Source organism: Pholcus phalangioides, unplaced genomic scaffold (assembly GCF_987345545.1).
Source record: "Pholcus phalangioides strain wild (caught in Gottingen) unplaced genomic scaffold, Ppha-v1.0 ptg000007l_1, whole genome shotgun sequence".
Classification (NCBI taxonomy): Eukaryota; Metazoa; Arthropoda; class Arachnida; order Araneae; family Pholcidae; genus Pholcus; species Pholcus phalangioides.
The window spans coordinates 10388109-10410285 of record NW_028301600.1 but is presented as its reverse complement, the minus strand read 5'-3'; the positions used below and the strand labels follow the sequence as shown (position 1 = coordinate 10410285).

The 22177-nt window shown below is 34.3% G+C and overlaps 1 protein-coding gene across 1 annotated transcript in view; it reads left to right on the top strand.

The window, feature by feature from the left end:
- Window positions 1-9721: 9721 nt before the first annotated feature.
- LOC149084903 (uncharacterized) overlaps window positions 9722-22177 on the top strand; it is a 95075-nt gene continuing 82619 nt past the window's right edge. The window contains exon 1 of the mRNA XM_089232636.1: window positions 9722-10057. Within this exon, the coding sequence (XP_089088762.1) occupies window positions 9881-10057 (177 nt within the window). The 5' untranslated portion in view covers window positions 9722-9880. The remainder of the gene's footprint in view (window positions 10058-22177) is intronic.

The window sequence follows — 22177 nt, the reverse complement described above, 5'->3', positions numbered from 1 at the left end:
AGATGATGCTTTTTCTCGCACAACATTTAAGTATTGATCAGGACTCGCCATTATTTTGAACTGATGATACTACCTCAACATTTGAATTGATGATTGTTATCCTTTTTAATAAGAGAAAAATCTTTCTCCTGAAAAAAAAACTTGATATGAATGATGTTTAAAAAATTTCTTAACACTGTCTCTCAACATTTGGAAATGTCTTTTCTAAACTTTTAGCCTTATTTAACATTTGTAAAATCGTTCCCCCAACCTGAGCTAAGGATGGAAATTTTTTTAGTTCATCTGTAAAAGTGTCAATAAATGCATAAAAGCAGGATCTTCATGCAGAGTTAAGAATTTCATGTTGGTTAAACATGAAATCTTTCTTGTTACTATTTCATAGATCATTTTACGGTAAGAAAGATGTGAAATTGCGGAATCGCACAAAATTATAGAGACATATAAAACATATTGTTCTCGGAGTAGTTAATTGCACTTAGTATTTCTGGGTTTTTACTCTTTGGGGTTTTCTTTGCTCGAAAAATTTCATAATATCGGTTCTTATAATTCTGATATTTCTCATAATTCCTCTGCCAATTTTCATACAGTACAAAACTGTCACAAACATGTAGTGCAAAGTCTATTTGTGGTGGTCGAGTGGTTATAGTGACGGACTCGCGATGCGAGGATCCGGGTTCGAACCCCACAGTGGTTGTCGACTAAAGTTGGTTTTCTGTGGTTCCCAACTTCAAGGCGCAAATGCGAGCCGATCTCCCCGTTAAAAAGTCTCGTCACAGAGAGCAACAGTCCTACAACGATAAATCATTCAATCATAACACTTCACTCATAGTTAGAAAAACTGGTGGCAGATGGAAGCACTACACATAACAAGCATTACAGAGAAACAAAAAACTTCGCGTCAGGTTTCACTACACGTACACGCACATTCCCGCATGTACCGATTCGTTGGGAAAACTTCAGATCAACTTGATTAGAGCTATATAGAATTTTAATTTTTATATTTTCATTAATCAAGGATTTATGCAGGCGAAACTATCAGAGATCAATTACTCTTTCTTTGTTAAGCATTTTCTCACATTTTCTGGAAATTTTAGAATCAACAGTAGAATTTTTATTTATTTCTGGATTTTTTCTTGAAACTTATCGTTATAAGCACAGATTCTATTCAACCAACGCGTTAGTTGAAACACGTTTCAATTTTATTTCCTTAGAATCCGATTGTGAATACATTTCAGACTTCTTCGAACACAGGAAAACTTTGTATGAGAAGGAAAATTATTTTAAAGCAACGTTGTCACGCGAAGAATAATTGTGTAAATTTATCATAATGTGCTTAGGTTAAGCAATAAGAAAACACCTGGCAGAAATAAGGCAGTTTGCTCAAATAAATAAAGTGACGTTATTTAGTCTGGTAATACACACATCCTTTACGCCATTCCACTAGCACTGGATATGGCTTTCGGATTTTGCTGAAGCTGCAAATGTTGTAAATTTGACACCACTCAGGGATAAACAAGTATAATTGTTTCTTTTGTATGTGTTTGTTTTTCCTCTTTTCCATTCCTCAACATGTGAGGCAGCAATTTTCTATGAACGGAAAATTCGGTGATATGTACAAAGTGAGAACAATTTTTTGTTTTTCCAATTGAAAACTCTCCTTACAAAAAATTAATCCTGTTAATTGAAAAATACAAATGAACACTCGAGGGCCACAGTAGCCAAAATGTCCAAGAGGTGGCTGAGAGAAAATAATAATAATAACTACAAAACGGCCATAAACGATATCGAGATGGATGTCAAATATGTTTAAAGTACAACAAACAAAATTAAAGCAATTTTCAAGAAAAAACTGAAAACTGAGAAAAATATATAATGCACTGATTATATACACCTAGTAGCCGAAAAATTAGGAATACTCTGCTACTTACCACTAATATCGTGTGGGATATCCTCTGGCTTTGATGACATCAGATATTCTTCTAGGTGTGGACTCCACAAGTTGCTGAAACCGTTGAGGAGGAATATTAGCCCATGCTAACGAAATGACCGATTAGAAGATGGTGTTTCGGAGCTTTTAACAGAACTTTCAACCTCGTCCCACAAATGCTCAATTGGGTTGAGATCGAGTGACTGAGAGTACCATTGAAGGAATTTAAACACAGAATCATGTTCCTCAAACCAATCAGAGATAATTCCATTCCCGTGCATTGTCCTGCTGGAAATAGCCATCATCATCAAGAAACATCATGGCCATAAACGGGTGCACGTGGTCAGCAACGATGTGGAGGTAGGTGCTATCATTGACGCAATTGACTTGGTCCCTTATTTCCATCCAATGGAAATAAGGGACCAAGAGTATACCAGGAAAATACTCCCCAGACCGTGGTTCCACTACCACCCGCTTGAATAGTTGTCATGTAGCATGCCGGATCCATGGCTTTGTGCTGCCACACACGGATCCTGCCATCAACGTCATGGAGAAGAAATCTTGACTCGTCTGACCAGACAACCTTCTACATTCATCAAGTATCAAATTTCGGCGATCTCTAGCCCACAAAAGTCGTTTTCTTCGGTTTTGCAGCGAAATCAAAGGGACTCTTGTTGGTTGCCGGCTATTAAAACCAAATCGTTTTAAGATCCATCTTGTAGAGCGTACGGATATGCTTTCCGATGATCTGACATGCGTATTAGTTGCCTGGCACCTCTTTCGTTCACAAGCGATTTCCGCCCACTATTCCGATTTCCGCTCGAAGTTTTTTGGCTTAGCCGTCGTTCTTTGAATACGCGAGATACTGTTATATGAGAAAATCCAAGAAGATTAGTAGCTTCAGAGGTACAGGAACAGCCCCTTCTGGCGCCCACAATCATGCCGCGTTCAAAGTCACCCAAATCTCTGGTTTTCCCCATAAACAGCCAAATTGCAAAGTTAACTGGTGTTTCTGGCCAGGAGAAAGCTTTTTATCAGAAAATCCGGTTAATTACGTTAACGCACGTGCTGCACTGACGAGCCGAAGTTTGAGTGAGGGGTGTTCCTAATATTTTGGCCAGTGAGTGTGTGTATATATATATATGATGGTCTTCATCTAAGCTTCTCGATTTATCCCAACATGAATATCGTATTTCCTTCTAAAGGTGTCCACTATGAATTGTAATAGAATTCACAACAGCCGAAAGTAAGCTACGGTATTCTATGTATACACAACCCGTTGATTTGTTCCTTACCGATCGATACTAGTGTTCTGTTGTCGAAGAATTCTAGTGATGGTGTATAAATAACGCATGGTACATCCTATCCATCCCCATGAAAATTTTAAACGCTTCAACTATATCTGCCCGACACAAGGCCGTAGCAAGAAATTTATTTTGAAGGGGGACCACACTAGTATTTCGTGGGAATGACCTCATCCCCGAAAAATGGCAGTTACCTTTTACTCAAAAACCTTTTTTAAACACTTTAATACTTTGTTTTTATTTTTAAAAACAACTTTTTTCTAGATAATATTACTCACTGTAAATGCAAACAGCTTTTTGATAATGATTAATAATGCCTCTGATGAAATTTAATACATAACACACTTAGATGAATGAATTAAAAAAAATTCATTTTTTTAATAAAAAATTAAAATTGTGGAAAAAAAACAAACCATCTTGTGTAAAAATAGCTTTTTATTTTTTCGATGGAGTTCTGCTACAACTACTGGAGCAGCGGTTCTCAACTTTTTCAGTATACAATTCGTATGGCGGAGCCCTGCTTGACTCGGGGAGAACTTTTTCGTACATAATTTTATGGCGGAACCCTGTTATAGAGGCCTATATATATATATATATATATATATATAGGCCTCTTTTTCTTTTTACTTATCTATCAAATTTACTGGTTTATTTTCCTCAAGTTACTGCGGAGCCCTGGGAAGTGCACACGGAGCACCGGTTGAGAAACGCTGCCTTAGAGAGTTCCGCATTATCAAAACCTGTAAAATTTTTTACTGGTATAAAAATATAATATATAATAAAAATATCTATAATAGAAAAATATTGATTTTCAATTCGTGGTTTTATGGAACAGCCTCAAAACCATCAAGGATTCCATTGGAACAAAAACACAAAAAACTACACCTCACACCTGGGATGCACAATCTTTTCAATCTAAGGGCCACATATGCGATATTGCTACCACTCGTGGGACAGAAACTGTTACAGTACACAGGGTTAGCATGAATGAATGACACGATTTTAAAAATTCATATTTTCAAAACTATTACACATAATATAAATATGCGATTCATGAAAATAAAGAAAAACACATTCACACACTTTTTACAGTTTTACACAGTCAATTATTTGAAAAATGATTCATCATAGCAGCACAGATGCGTTTATAAGTTCATTGAGTACGGAATTTGCATCCCCTCATAGTATATAGACTAAAAAAGGGGGAAGATTCCTTCCATGCCCCGGGATGGAGCCCTGTCTGGCCTCGTGTTGTTGGGGCCTTCGGCTTGAGCTATCGAAAACAGTGAATGAAAATACATTTCCTAATAAAGAGTATGTAACGATGTCTTTAATGCATAACCTCTTTACGATCACGGGCGTAATATTACGTCCAAACACCATTGAAATAAATTCAAACAAGTTCTCTGCGTTTTCTTTCCTATCTCTTCACCACCGTGAAGTTTTATAGCAACCCTTTTATCTACGGAAGTTGCTTTTTCTTTCCCTCCTTTCTTCATAATGCATCTTTTGACTATATACATGTAAGAGCGCAAAACAGAACTCTAAAAAAAAAAATTCTCTTACCTATATTATATTTTTTTCTTTCCCCCTTCGTCCTTTTTTTAACGTGTGGTTACGTTAGGACAAGGTCTATCGCCGATTCGTTAAATAGAGATGATCCAAATTTCTTGCCAAAACCTTGTACGTGAAGTGGTTAAATATAGATATGCATAATTGCTATCATGGCCTAGGGTTGGGATCTTTGGTGGGCCCTCAGGCCAGATTTTCACGCGCCCTTTTTTAATGAATTTATAGTGTGAAAAAAAAACCAGTTATAAGAATCACGTGTTGGGACTCGAGCTGGAGGCCTGTCAGCCCGACCCTTGGAAGGGCTATGATTACTATCTAGCCATAAAAATGAAGATAGTACAAATCCCAAGGCCGTACCCGGGTGGAATCTAGGGTTCCTGCCCAACAAAAGTGTGAGCAAATGATTGGATATATATTCCCCCAAACTAAATTTCTGGCCAGGGCCATACGCAGGATCGACCTTTGGAGGGGGCCCAAAAAGCTTGAAAGAAAGTACAAAAACATTCTTCCCGAAAAATTTTAAGTTACCGCCTTTCAAAAAGCATTTAAATTAACAGAAATTGTTTAAAATGGTATATAAAAAATATTTTCTTTCAATATTTTAATTTTTAACAGAAATATTGATTTTTTTTTTCTAGTTTTTGGTTGGCTTGGGGGGGGGGGGCTGCTGCCTGTACCTTTGTTTCTGGCTACGGAGCAAATGATATGAATGAAAACTAACTTTGGGATTTGTTTGATTTTATGCAGAATCCGCCTTTTGAAAGATTTAAATGAAATCCTGATGTAACAGTAGTGATAATGAAAAGAGGAATTGATAAGTGATCACATTTTTACGTCATTTTCCATTTTTATGCATTAGCCCCACTGATATCTCTTCTTTTTTCTTTTCTTTTAATCTTAAAACCACAGACTATAAAGATAATAATACGTAACACGTGTATACAGGTATATCTCGCTTGACGCGGTTTCGCTATAACGCGATTTTTATAAGTTGATTTTAGGAATTCCAACCTGTAAAATTCAGCTTGGAGTTTAACTTTCATCGTGGAAATGAGCTTCGAAGACATGTTGAATCCTTTGATGACGAAATACGTTGTAATTGATGAGTAGCTCAAACAAATATGAGAAACATTATCAGATACAACTCACCAAATCTCCCTGATGAATCCAGTTTGGTAACGCATTGTCAATGCCATGAGTGCTACTAAAGTTTTTATAAGGAGACGAAAAATGCTGCTTGGCAGCCGAATCTCTACTGTTTCATAAAAAAGAGTTATCAGCCTATCATAATAGGTTCCTCAGGAAAGAAAACATCCTCACTCACTAGAATTAATCAGAAGTAGTAAAGCAGAAAAAGTATTAATTCATTCACATTGCCTGAATTCACAGGATTTATTCATAAGTTTGAATAATTTAATTCATTAAAAAAGTTCCTTTGCTGTGTGTTGGGTTCACTTTTTTTAATTTTTCTGCAGAAAAAGATAGAGGTGAAACCAACCCCTCTCCCATCCCTATTTTTCCCATGTAAAATTCAACGCATTTTACGCGATTTTTGTCTCACTTACGAGACTGTTTTGCGGAACCAATTAATCGCGTAAAGCGAGGGACGCCTGCATTTGAAACAGAGCCACGTTTAGGTGCCGATATTAGAAATACAAATAGAGTTGGCTAATTTTTTTTTAAACCAATGCATTTCAGATATGGGAGGTTCTATGAACATTTTAAACAATAGTTTGTTAATTTTTTTGTTCCATTGCCCTCTTTTTCAGAATTTTTTTCTGTCATCATCCCACTCCCTCCAACTCAAGCGAACCCATATGATCCTATGCTATACCCGTAGCTTCTATTGCTCCCCTGGACCATTCCATCGCTCACCAGGGGGCGATATTTCCCGATATTTCCCATTTTCGGAAACACTGTTCTAAACAATATAAAGAAATTGTACACACAAACTACCATATCTTTCTGTTTATAATCCGTATATAAAACTTTCGCTATTTTGGGAGAAAAAAATTGTCATCTCACATTTCTGTGGTTCATTTTGTGAAAGTATTTATATTTATTCCAACTTCTCTGAGACAAAAAGAAAAAAGAAAAAAAAGGGATTTTCCAGGATTGATGCAGAAAGTTAAAAATTATGACAGCACTTACTTCTTCAGAAATAAGAGTAGGTCAGAAAGAATTCCATAATAGCATTCACCATGTCTGTACTGATTCTGTTTCTATATTTCTATTAATTAGATTTAACTAACTTAAAATTAACTGAAAATTCCTTTTTGCATAGAACCAAACTAGAAAAACCCTTGACATTAGAAACTATACATTCAAAATCATTTTTGACATTGATAATTCGCAATTCCATTCAATTTTCCGTTCATAGTTGAATGAAAATTTATTGGGGTACTATTTTTTAAATGAATTAATTTAGGTATCTTGGAAAAATCCATATTATTGTGAAAACGAAACTAGGCTACAACTACGCAGAAAACTTTCGTAAAAGTCTAAATTTCGTATTAGCAACTAACTGGCTATTTTTCAATCTTAACGAGCATTCAAAAATCTAAATATGGTTTCAGGATAACAAAATTGATAACATTGCTTCTGAGCAATTTCGTGTGAAATAAACGTTGAAGCCAAGCGAAAAATGGATTAAAAATAAGAGACTGGACTTTTCTTTTTCAGTGCATATGCACGTTCTTTCAAGTAGCACGTTCTTTCAAGTTAGTAGCATCAAATTAAACAGTCCGGACATTATAGGAGTTCATCTTTTCCATCTGCATGCATGAGACACGGAAATGAGTTGACTCCATCACATCACCCACAGACCCGAATGGGCTGTGAACATGGTTCTTCTTTCTTTAAATTCCCTTTCTTTCAATTGTGAAGCTGTTGATCTCAGCCTTTGACCAGTTTGTCTTTTTTACTGTATTTCTTTGATGTTTTACAAAACTTATCTTCAAATTTTGGGCCCTACCTGGAACGAATTAAATCATTTTTCATAGAAATCTGTAAGAAATCGCGTTTCGGGAACGAATGATTCGTGAACGAATTATCTTCTTTAGTCGAGGTATTACTGTATTTGTTATCCCCCATTCCCTCCAAAATAAATTCCTGACCAGAGCCTCCCTGAAATATAAAATCCACGGATTATATGATGACTTCTATTTTTATTTTTGTGTTGTTTTATTTTTCATCGTCCAACGTTCAATAGATCGGAAAGATCATGCCTCAGAAATAACATCATCTACCAGAGAGGAAAAATAATATCTTTTGCTGAAAGTTTCTCATGTTTCTTTTATTTTAAACAGTTGTTATGAGCAGGGAACAAAATAATTCATAAAGACGATGAATAAATACAAAAATTCCTATCGGGAAAACATTCCCGTAATTATATCACACACATAAGCGTCTTATTTTTCCTCTCCATCATGGCCTGAAAACGTTCTGTTCCTGTTCGTTTCTTATTTCACGCAGCAGCTCGTCCTTATCACAATACAAAGCTGTTGATCTCAACCAGTTTAGTCTTTTTTACAGTGCTTCTTCAGTGGTCAATCAAACTCATCTTCAAATTTCGAGCCGCAACTGGAACGAATTAAAGGATTTTTCTTAGAAACCCATGACAATTCGCATTTCGGCAAACGAATGTGATACTGAAACAAATTATCTTCGTTAGCCGAGGTATGACTGTACTAGTTACCGCCCCCTCCTAAAATAAATTTCTGACCAGAATATAAAATCCGCCAATAATCCGCGGATTACGCGATGACACTTTATTTTTGTTTTTGTGATTTTCATTGTCCAACGTCCAATCAAACGAAAAGATCATGCGCCGAAAATAACGGTGCCTCCGGAAAGGGGGGGGGATATTTTTGTTGAATGTGTTTCTTCTATTTCAAACAGTTGTTAAGCAGTGAATAAAAGAATAAAACTTTCTGAATAAATAAAAAATTCCCTTCGAAAAAGTTCTCGTAAAGATATCATTCGCGCTTTATTTCTTCCCCTTCATTACCTGAAAGTGTGGTTCTTGTTTGTTTCTTAATCCATTTCTCACAGCAGCTCGTCCATATCACAACCCAACGAAATATATCGATCGACTGATAATCAGCGAATTATGTGGTGTGACTATCTCCGTTTTCATTTTTCTTTGTCCTACGTCCAATTAAACGGAAAGATCATGCTTCGGAAATAACGGTGTCTCCTAAAAAAAGAAAAGGGACATTTTTGTTAAAAGTTTCTCATGTTTCTTTTATTTCAAACAGAAGCGGAGGATAAAAGAATAAACCTTCATATAGACAATGAACAAATAAAAAATTTCCCTCGAAAAAAACATCCCGTAACTTTCCCACATGTTATTCTGCCTTATTTTTCCTATTTTTCATTGCCTGAAAACGTTCGGTTCTTGATTGCTTTTCCATTTCACGCATATGGTGAATTGGATTGTCGTCCATATCACAACCCAACCATTTATAAAATCGGCCGATAATCCGCAGATTATGCGATGTGTGTGTGTCGCACACACTCTCCATTTTTATTTGTCTTTGTCCAACGTCCAATCGAACGGAAAGATCATGCGCCGGAAATAACGGTATCTCCTAGAGAGGAAAAAGGATATTTTTGGTCAAAAGTTTCCCGTGTTCCTTTTATTTCAAACTGTTGTTGAGCAGCGAATAAAACAATAAAACCTTCCCAAAGACAACGAATAAATAAATCCCCCTTGAAAAAACATTCCCGTAATTATATCAGCGCGCCGTATTTTTCCTCTCCTTCACGTTCGGTTCTTGTTTGTTTCTTAATCCATTTCACGCAGCAGCTCGTCCATATCACAACCCAACGAAAGTGACACTCTCAACATACACGTGGTGTTGTTTGCAGTCAGGAAATAACATTTCTTCCCACAATTCCTCGCGACAACGCATGCGTACACCCAGCCGGTGTTGTGTGGTTATAAGATGGCGGTACAGAAAGGTTGGTTTTAAATAAAAGTTGCATGTTTTTTTTTATTTTACGGGATTTCCAATGTCCCGTTATTAAAAAAAAAAACACTTGGATGAGTTAATTTTCCAATTGCTTTACTCCAATGGCCGAGTGTAAACGATTACAATTGGAATCTCCCGCACCATTGCAAAGAGAGAAGAAAAATAATAATAATAATCAAGAAGTTCGCCCCACGCTTAGATTTGATCTGAACCTTTCTTTACCTACGGATAATGGTTGCTGTGAATACTCATATAAGGATTTAATTACCGATAAAGAGGTAAGAAATTATAATGATTGATTGATCATCGATTAGTGTGCACAAAATTATTTTTTATGAAACGTATTATATTGGGAAAAAAATAATTCGTTAACCCTAAAATACCTAAGATGATAGATAGCTTGGACCTGATGGACGGAATATACAAGAGGAAAAAAAAAGTTCCGCAACTTTTTTTTTTAATTGACCAATATTTATCTCAAGAAATGCAATGCATACACCAGGATTGCGCAAATGACTCATTTAAAATCCAACTAACTTTGTCTCATTAAATTTTTTACATATTTATTTATATACGAATAAAATTACGGATTGTCAAATTTTTTTTATATGATTATCAGTCGCCATGTTTTGGTCAGTTTCTTAAAAAAAATATATATTTATATTATATCTCACTATTGTATAAGCAATATAGGTAATGAATTATTGTTTTACACCATATGGTTAATAATTTAATTATGTTTAAATTCACTTTTATATAGTAGGTAAATAAATTATTTTATTCGTGCATATATATAACTTGACCCAATGATATTATTTCCATCGGAAATATCATTGATGACAACAACTTTGTAATCAATTTATCTATTTGAGATTTTTCGTAAGAGAAAATTTTATGTTTTGAACAGTTTTTGTTTGTTTACAATCTGTAATGAGTTGAGTATTTTTATTTTTGGACCTTTTTCGTCAACTTTTACTTGAAGTTCGAACCGAAGTAGTCACCCATTCGAACGGTGGTGGTGAAAATTTAATAATAATTTAATAAATTATTGTCTTTATTCTCTTTTCGTATAGTTCGAGGCCCCCCGGATTTTTTTTTTATATTTTTATTGGCGTTATTTGGCGATGGTGGCTTTCCAAAAGCATGCAATGTATTTTTCCGTAATTTATTTGTTAATTACTGTTTTGAAATTATATGAATGTAAGCAAATTATTCACTGATTAAAATAACAAAAAGTTGCTAAAAATAAATTTATTTTGTCCAACTTGTTTTGTTTTGATTTTATTATACATGCACAGTAGGCTTACAACATATGGGCACCTTGTTTTATATAACCTGTAAAAATTGAGAAAGAAAGTTCAACAAACAAACTGAATTAGAATTTATGCAATTTCTTCAAAAAAGGTGGTTCCCTTTAAGGTTTAACTCACGTTTTCTCATGATGAAGCATGATAATTCTCTGATATTGACTGCAAAATAAAGATTTCCTCTAAATTGATAGACTTCAGCATTAATTCAATGGCAAATCAAAAACAATTTAGGCACCAGCCATATTTCTTAAAAACCATGCATAGTTTCTTCTCTAGTAAAATAGACGAAATATTTTTCCTACTTTCCCAAGATTTAATAACCTGAGGCTGTAGCCAGAAATTTCTTTGGAGGGAGGATAACTGGTATTTAGTGGGGGAATCATTGAGACACCAAACTGACAGAACAATAGACTTAGCCTCCAAAGAAGAATGTTTTGCATTGTTCTGGGCAGGAAGCCCTCAAATGGTGGGAAATTTTTTTTTGCTGTAAAAATGTTCATAATGGTGTTTTCTATATGGAAGAGTTCAGTTTCTTTTCTTGGAATTCTTCCTGAGCTTGTTCTGGGATATGCGTCACAATTTTTAATGAATTTTACTTTCGGAGACTTGACCATATTATTCCATACATATTGGCAAAAAGAAACTAATGAAGAAATAAAAATGCAGCCGACAAAAAAAAATTGTTCAGAGTATCACAGTGCTTGTTCAAAAGGAAGATGAGTAAAATAAAAAAAGGAACATGTAGTGAATGTTAAGCAAAACTATCAGGCTAGTATTGTTGCAGAACAATGGGAAACATCCTGTTTTAGGGCCGAAATGAAGCTTATGAGTGTAGTTGATATTTTCAAAGCGATGAGAAGAGGCTCCAGAGTCCAGACGAACTTGAATATGATTGCAGTAGGCCTATGGGCTAACAATTGGAGCATGCCATTTAGCTTTGACAAGTGCATGGTTGTTAATTTTGGTTCGAATAATCCATGTTTCTCTTATGAGTTGAATGGTGATATTTCAGGATGCGATTAACATCACAGATTTGGGAATTCCCATTGCCAAGCAGCTTAGGTTTTCAGGGGTCTGTCTAGCCAAAATTTGGGTCCATTTTCTGGACCCTTCACAAAATTCCCTACTTGAAAACCAAACTCTTCACAAAAAATCTGGAACTGAAAAATGGACCCTTCACAAAATACAAATTAATAAAATCATAATTTTGTGATTCTATTTTTTTTGTGATAAATTAATCAAATTATTTCACTTCCCACAAACAAATTTTTCTCAGAATTAATGAGACTTTTCTCAAAAATAAGGAAAATGTTCACAAAAACAGGACCCTGGTTTTCTGAACATTCTTTAGCAGTGGTCAAAAAAAACGTACAGAATGCTCAATTTCATTCTCAAAAAGGGTTAATCACGTTCGCTTTAAGTGATCCTTCTAATTTTCTAGGGTTTTTCTTTCTTTCTTTTTGTCCTGGATTGGAGTATGCCATAAGGGTTTGAGACCATACTTACAGAGGGACATAGACTTGGTTGACGGGATGCAGAGAAGGACCACACATGCTCTTGAGGGCACACAGATCTTAAGCTATGACTGCGACAGCAAAAGTTATGTAGAATGCCAGACCTATTTTAATTTTGAAGGTCAACATCATCATAGGGATCACTATTGGCGTGATCCCTGAATACTAACTTGGGAAGAAAAGTTTTTTATAGGATCGGTCAATCATTTATTACTTTCTATTATATTTTATTTTTTGATATCATGATATCTGTGCTCAACTCTTTTCATTGTCAGATACTAATTCTAATATCCATCCATCCACTTTTTTCTTTGTTTCGTTCATAAAATTATACCAGTACAGTTACCCACTGTAAAATATTTACTTCCATGCAAACTAAACTTTCTCAAAAAACATTTATTTAACACAACAATTATTCCTGCACTATTATCCTAATAGTATTAAGAGAAAATGTAATTAGTGGAGTTGGTATGTAAAATTTCTAAAAACAACAATTTAATCCTTGATTGTCAATATACAATTATGGAAAAGCTTTTAAACATTTCTTACAGAAAACCATTAAATATTATGATAATAATATATTCAACTTTATATTGCTTGCATAACAATACTAAGAGTAATGTGATTATGCGATTTATATACAAATCGAAAAACAAATTATCCCAAATTATCTTGATACCCTTATTTACAGCTGTTTAAGCAATAACTGTATTATATTATTTACTTATCAGTTTAATAGCCTACTTAATATCTAATCTCATACTTATACCTGTAAGTGGTCTTATGCATTTTTAAAAAAAATTCTTTTCTATATTGAATCACTAGTATATATTTTGGCCTTAGATGCTTCAACCTTTCATCATGATTATATGCAACAATATCTTGGAAGTGTTTAAGCTATAAAGAGAGACTTGATTTTTTTAAAATATGTTTACATTAGAAGAAAGAGTGCAGGTGTTGGGAAGGGGGATATGATTCAAGTAAATTTTCAATAGGATGGACCAGGAGTTATTAACACTCTATCAATAGACTGCTTCATCAAAGGGACAATTCCAAGTTGTGGTGTCACAGGGAATTTTTCTCTAATAGTTGTGTTTGTATGTAAATGTTTTTCTCTAATAGGTTGTGAATAAATTGAACAGCTTACCCCCTTCAGGGGGGCATCATGAATTCTAATACAATTGACATGTTCAAAAGAAGTTATCCATATTTAGATGAGACAATCACATTTTTTATGGGCAGTGTATTTTATCATACATAATTATTGGGTTGCTGTATTTTTGATTCAGTTTAGATATATTTGACATTCATATTTTTATGGGCATCTTTTTTCAGCCCTCTTATTTGGCATTTTGCCAGTTGTGATATTTGTATAAAGATCACCTTAACGTCACTTTATACAAAGAAATTACATTTACCAAACAGTTTTTCCTTTTTTTCCTGGTGTATATGGCATTGCTTGACAAATTCCAGGTCGCCATGGAGATCGAAAAAATGGTATTGACGCCTAAAATGTTTTTAGGTACCAATACCATTATAAGGGGTATATTGAACCCCATGAATATACTCCCAGGTTCAATTATATTAGAACCTGGAGCAACACAAAATTTTCTGAATTTATATGTCAGTGTGTTTACTATCAGAATGGAGGGTCACCAAAATCTTGGAAAGTCTGGTAGAAAATTTAATTTGTAGTAGTTGTAATTTTATACTTTTTCGCTTGGGAGATAAATGCTTGGATCCTAAAAAATCTGGCTGGTACCTAGATTTTTTTTTTTAATTTAGTCAAACCCAGCGCTGGACAAATTCCAGGTGGAAAAATCTATATTGGTGCCTAAAATTTTCTGTGTATCACTACTGAATTGAATCATAAAGATGACACAAACTTTTTTGATTTCGTAATAAAGTGTCTTTCAGTGTAGGAAGGGGGTGACAAAGTCTTTGAAAAGTCAAGAACATTGTTTAAGACTGTTTTCTTTGGGGGCAAAAACATGTTTAGCTCCTAAGAAATCTGGCTGGCGCCTAAATTTTTTTTCGATTTGTCAAGCCTTGGTCTAACCCTGATATAGACCTACAGTGACTTTCTAGAACAGTAGCCTATGCACTAGCAGGGGGTCTGTCCAGACTTTTTTGTAGGGTTCTGTTCTGAAAATTTTCCTATTTTTGTGAAAGGGGTCATTAATTTCTTTTATGAAAAATAATTCTATTAGAAGCAAAATTAGAGTTAATCACAAAAGAAATGAGTTGCCAAATTTATGGTTTAATTAATTTGTATTTTGTGAAGGTTCATTTTTCAGATATGGAATTTTTTGAAGGGTCCGGAAAACAGACCCAAAGTTTGGCTGTACAGACGCCTGAGTAGAATCTTGATAATTCAAAAGTGGTGGAATTTTTTGGAATTTCTTCTCAAAATCTTTTTTTTTTTGCCGAGAACAATTTTTGTTTGAAATTGTCTGTTTTCTGATGAATGCATGTAATTTGAGTCTGAAGGGGTCTTGCTCTCTAGACTGTGGTCTTCAGTGTATCTTCAGGCAAGAATTTTCCACAGGTCCTATAGTAAATTTATAATGGGGGGAAAAAAGGAAAAAAAAAACATATCACGCTTCTAGGACTGCAGCCCCTGTCAGTCTCATTTAAGAAGCCATGAGTCTTGGCAGTTGTGCAATGAATTGTTTAATTAAGAAAAAAATATACGAGTAGGTACCCCCACACACACTTGAAATGCCGATTTTTATTACTTTTTAAAGGGTCTAGGTCAACTTATCGCGGGACAATTTGTCACAGCATCAATTCGTCGTGCTACAAACCTGTCGCAGGCTCATTTCATCATGGTACAAATTTTTGGCAGACTCATTTCGTCGCTGTATGAAATTGTAGTGAAGCCATTTCACTGCGATATGAATTCGTCATTACAAATTTGAATTGCTTTAAAATTCATATGTTTGTTGTGATCTTATAAATAGGATAGTTGCTTTAGGCGTAAAAAATAGAACTAATTTTTTTTTCATTTATTGGAAATGTCCCCCCGTCCCATCTCTGTTTTAATTTTTAACAAATGAAGAAAAGTATTCATTGAAGTCATCGAGGGACATTGGAAAATACACCAAGGTAATGAATTGGGATCCAATAAATTTTTAAAATTTAATTTTCACCATATAAGCTGCATTTCTGCCAGGATTTCCATTTCTCGCAGTGAGGGGCATTGGGGAGCTTACCCAAAAAATATATTGGGATCAAATAAATTTTGAAAATTTGTTTTCCATCGTATAGGCAGCGCTTTCTGTAGGGATTTCCATTTCTTGCAGTGAGGGGCGTTGGGGATGCACATCGAGATAATAATTTGCGATCAATGTGGCCCAAGCATGATTTCCGTAATTCACTATTGAATGTATCCGTGCAGAGAATATCTCTTTAAGGAATTTTTTATCGAAAATGTATCTAAGTTATGTATAACAGCTGCGAAAAGTCTTATTCTCAAATTATTTTTTTGCAATGCTATGTACATTTCACATCACTTTGTATTATCACACTGAAATAATATTCAAACACTCCGACTATAGGTGCCAGAAACTGGGGGCTGATGCTATTTCAGCCCCCCCTCACTCCAATAACTCATGAATGCACAATGCAATGCACCATTTCGCCTCCTGAGTACAGGGTTGAGTCCCTTATATATGGAATGAATAGTGATTTTCAGCTCCCCCTCCTTCCTCAATGTTTCCTTCATGTTGGCACCTTTGACTGGCCAAGGATGCTGGAAGGGTTTGGAACTTAAGGGTTCTTGTCTTGATCTTAAAGTAGGAAATTTTGATTTCTGAATCATTTCTCTGGGTGCTCATACCCATTCCATAAAGTACCCTGGGCACCCACAGCATCCTGTCTCTGACACCACTGCAAATGTCAATCGATTTTTGATTTGTTTTTCAATTCTAAAGTAACAACTCTCAAGTAAAAAGAATGAAATCAGACTTTTAATTAGCCTATTGTATGTAACTTCATGTACATGACACTCATACCTCTCCAGTCAACAATTGGTAAAAATTTCTTCTTACAACACAATTGAATTTACATTAACAGACAATATAGGATTATAGAGTGAGATGGATGGCTTTTTTCTCAGCCCGAGATATCAAAGAAAGTTATTTTCCGTATATTATGCTGAGTTGAACTCGGAAAGAAAAGTCATCATTTCTTTCAGAGTTCATCTCGGCATAATATCCGGAAAATAACTGTTTCCTTAATATAGGATTATATTCAGAGGTATATGGGTCATTCCCAAAAAAAGTGTACAAACTGTTTCCGAGACTTTGTAATTATTTTTTAAAAATTTCAGAGCACTCTGGTGGTAATTTTAATTTTTTTTCTAGTTCATTTAATTCTCTGTCATGCAGTGTTTCTTAATTTGTTTCAGATGGTAGCTAATTTTTTTTAAAAGTCATTGTTTGTAGCAAAACGTCAAAATCTGGCTGTCCCAGCTTCAAAAAAGTGGTAAACAAAGAGACGTGGTTCAAACCTGGAACTTTTTTTCAGAAAACTTTGAATCACATTTTATATATGTGCCATAGATGAATAAAACTGACAATAAAATTTTGAAAAAAAATTTTTTTTCTTATGAAAAACTATTTTTTTGTTCATGTCCCGAAGCTTTTCCCATTTTAAAATGTCCACTCTGTTACGGTCACTTGGGAAATATATTTTTATACCAGATTAAATCTGATAACAGAGCTCATTGAAAGGTTTACTTTTAATGCTTGATACACAATTTTGGATTTGACTTTTGCAAAATGACTTAATATTCATTTTGTCTTTAGTACCAAATTTTTCCTGTCAGATGTCCACTCTGTTACGCCATTATCATAAATAATTAAGATTTTTTTTTCATCTATATCAGCATCTAGTGATAGCATATGGAGATATGCTTCAAAATATAATAAAAGTTTTCACAAATCATTTAAATTTATAATGGAAAAAAATAATTTAGGCTAATTTGTCCACTCTGTTACGTCTTCCAAAAACTCAACCAATGCAACAGAATGAAAACTATGATTTAAAGTAGTTTTCTTAGTTAAGAGGTTTTGAAATTTCAAGTTAAATTGAATAAGTTATCTATTCAATTTAAACCCTTTACCACATTCTCCCCCATCTCTCATATTTTTTCAGTTAAATACGAAAATTAAATAGTACAGATCATCAAAATCACTGCCAGGCACAGATCCAGGGAGATTTGGCATAAGGGGCATTTTAGTATGAATAAAGGTCATTATATGACAATATGGCAATACATTCTGTATTTTAAGGGATAGAACAATTATTTCCCTATATTATTTTGGTTTCCTGGCTATCTCCCCCCCCCCCCCCTCCAAGTCTCAATGGATATACTCGATCACTAATGTGAGCAGGGGCTTAGCCAGAAATTTCGTTCGGGGGGGGGGGGGGACCAAACTGACAGAACAATGGATTTGGCCATCTTTTCCCCTTTTTTCGGTCATTTTCTCACATTTCGGGGGGGGGGACCAGGACCCCCAAGTCCCCCCCCCCTCGCTACGCCCTTGAATGTGAGAGACATAAATGCGAGATTTATAGCAACATCAGATTACCATTCAATGTCAACAAACAATTTTGAAGTAAAAGAAAGTTGGAAATAGGGAACACATATGCTTATATTGGCAGCACAGTAATTTGAAATATAAATTGATTGCACTATATAAACTGAGATTAATCCAAACATCCCCTGAAACCATAGTTGATAATATCATGTGTAGCAGAGAGTCTAAATGCTGTATGTATGGCAAATGTTTTAATTGTCATGACAAGCTGGTATCTATGAATGAAATTTCTGAATCGCTGGATGAGAATAGCATTATACAGTGTGAAGAATGGCAGTGCAAACAAGAAAAAGTGGAAAAGAATGGTAAAATGGTAGACGTTACAAAAATAACAAAAAAGCAGAGATTGTGGAACCTAACAGACTTAATCAATGTTTTCCAAAAAGAAATGAAATTGTTCAAGAAACACATTTTTAACATCCAACACCAATATAGAGCTTACCAAATGTGCATTTGAAACATACAAAAACATGAAGCTGTTATTCATGTGTATTTCAGTGAAAATTATAATTGCAAATTATCTGAAGAAGTGCAAAGACATCATTTTGGTGGGTCAAGAAATCAAGTATGTCTTCATACCTGTGTGCTGTATGTTGCGGAATGTGAGAAGCCAATTTCATTCTGCTCAGTGTCACCGAATTTGGAGCATGTACCTTCATCTATTTGGGCTCATTTGGAACCAATTTTGAAAGTGATAAAAGAAGAATATAAAATAAATGTGGTTCACTTTTTTTTCTGATGGACGTTGTACTCAGTACAAACAAAAGAAAAATTTTTACTTATTGGACAAATGTCTCAAAATATTTCAAGTGGTGCACTTGGAATTTTCTTGAAGCAAACCATGGAAAAAGAGCAGTTGATGGTGTTAGTGATGTATTGAAAAGGACAGCTTATAGCATGTGGGAATGACATATCAGATGCTACTCAGTTTTTCAAAATTCTCAAAGATGCCACCAATGTAAAATTGTATGAAATCAAAATGAAGAAATAAAAGATATAAAAAAAATTATCCCAAATGATATAGGCTGGAGGCTCCTACCTGTGCTGAAAGGCACTATGACAGTCCACCAAATAGTAGCAACTGGCAATGGATTGCTGCAATACAGAGATTTTTCTTGCTTTTGTGAAAGAAATGCTAATCTCTGTGAATGCTATGAAAAGAAAACTTACTCTTGCCAAAGAAGTATAAAACTGGAAGTTCCACAACCAATTTCAGAGTTTGAATCTCTGGAAAATGACATTCAAGAAAATAGTGAAAACTATGCTATAGACTCCAAAGGAAATAGCAATGGAGAAATGTCTGATTGAAGAAACTGGTCTAATTAAAGCAGGTGTTCATATTGCTCGTGAAATTTTGATTTTGTTGTGTATGTAAATCTACATACAGATACATTATAGCCCAAAATGACATCGAAGATGATGGTGGAGGTCAAAGTTATGTGCCTCAAAACTATAAATGATGCTAGGAAGCTTTCAGAGCTGATGGCAAAAATCTCTTACATCCACTTTGACTAGATTTAAAAAATTTTGCCAGAACCAAAATTCAAACCACTAGGGGGGGGGGGGGGTGTTTTTTGAATTCCCTCATAGCGTGGATGTTTTTCAGATGTCATAGGAGTGTCTGGGATACCTTTCAAATTGTCTATATCATTTTTTAAAAATAAAAGTGTATTTAGAATAATTGTGATTGCTTACTCTCAGTTAAACATTTCTGTCCACTCTGTTACGGGAAGCATTTTTGCAGTTCACAGGCAAAAAAATTGAAAAGCACTTCAAACTAAGATGTTAAATTATAAGTTACCAACCCATTGTCTGCCAGAAGTAAAAAAAATTAATTTTAAGTAAAAAAAAATTTAAAAAATAAACTTTTCTGTGTTATTTTCAAAAAAATCATGAAAAATGATCAAAACGACAGAAAAAAAAGAAAAATTTTTAAACTACTTTTTTTTCAGCCCATGTGTAAGAAATAAACTGGTTTCATTATTTTATGGGGTAAAAACAGCAGAAATAATATTTATTTTTTTATAGCGATATTTGTTTTCGTAACAGAGTGGACAAAATCCATCATTTTCAGTCATAAAACCCAAAAAATAAAATAGTATGAAATAAAACTGAAAAATATTTATGAAATATTAAACTTCAAGTCATTGGCTATAATTTAAGATCAATTTTATTTCAAAAATTCAACTTTGAATTTTTCATCTCAAAATGTGGAATGTACACTTTTTTTGGGAATGACCCATATTTCCTGGGTGGGGAGGGTATGCGCTCTTTATCTCAAGATGACAAGTTCAAGTGAAAAGGAGTAACCAAAATTGAGGAATTGGTGATCAAGAACATGAATTAGAAAGGAAGAAGGGAGGCAAGGTTTTAATAGCCCACAGGTCGGAAAACTATAAATTTGCCTCTGATTGTAGCCTACATTTATTAGGATAATTTTGATTGTAAAAATAATTCGTATCGTACATGTAAACACTCCACAATATCTAAATCTTTATTTTCAGTGGCTTTGAACATTTTATTTAAACACTTATTTAACATGAATATCACAATAAAAAGCCAGATGATGATTAGTAGAATAACAAGTGATGCTATTTTAAACTATCATAATTTTTTTTAACGATATGTAGGAGAAGATTTCAATTTATTGTAATTTAAATTGAATTCAAACAATTAAATTTAAAAAGTACTACATTATTTTTGTCATCCGTATAATCTATATCTCTATTTTATGATACAACAAAAACTCAAATAAATAAAATTGATTGTAGGCTAATTCATTCAATTGCATTAAAAGTTTTTCTAATTTCGGAACATGAATTATGGGGGGAAAACTTTTAAACACACATGCAAACCAACATATCATTTCCACGTTCGATTTTGCAATATTCCATATTTTTGGCAACAGAAATATGTAGACCAAGCACACCAACCTTGTACCAAAAGCTTAGACGCTAATGAAAACTATGTGAAAATATTCAAACAAGCAGCCAGCCAAAGACATGCAACTGATTATAAACATAAGATTAATGGTTATATTATATCTATGCGACTGACCCATAGACATCTTTCTTATTTGTGATCACATGGTCTTTGTCGGTGCTCGTCCTTTGGGCAATATGAAAACTTCATTGAATTGTCATTCATAAGCACTGTACATTTCTACCCTTGATCTGCGACGAACTCCCTTCACTGTGAGAAATAGAAATCCCAACGAAAGCGGGAAGTGCTGCTTATACAGTGAAAATTAAATATTAATTTAATTGAATCATTAATTAATGGTAAATGTTGGTGATTCTTGGAGAAGGGGGGGGAAGAAACTCTCAAGCCCATGGGGCAGATAGAAATTTACTGTTAAAGATAGGCTCACTGTAATTTGGGGAATATCATACAAACCGAAATTTTTCCACATGATATTGAAATTTTATCACAGCAAAAATCAATTATTTAACATTTCAAATTTTTATAACTGAACTTTCAAATATAATTAAACTTTTATATGCAGTTAAATTTTTAAATGATATTGTAATATGACTTTTAATTGATATTGCAATTTTAATTTCGATGACCTTTCCGCATTGACAAAAAATAATTATTTTCAGTTAACTGCGTGTACACTTTTGTTCATGTTTCTTATTTCATGTGTAAGACAAAAACCTACATACAAGCTCTGTACAGTGAAGAATCGACGGTTCGAATAATTGATCTTTCACTGTAATATATAAATTGATGTCACGATGAATTGACACGGCGGCAAACTTGTGCAGCTACGAGCTATGACAGATTTGTACCGCGACAAGTTGAGCGCGACAAATTGACCGGCTATGCTTTTTGGATAATCTGAGTTTTCAGTAATTTGAGGTGATCTTAGTCTCATTTACCTCAGATTATCGAGACTATACTATACAACTGTTCTGGTGTCTCTCTATACTGGCTCTTCTGAGACCTGTCAGTTTTGCTGTCATGTC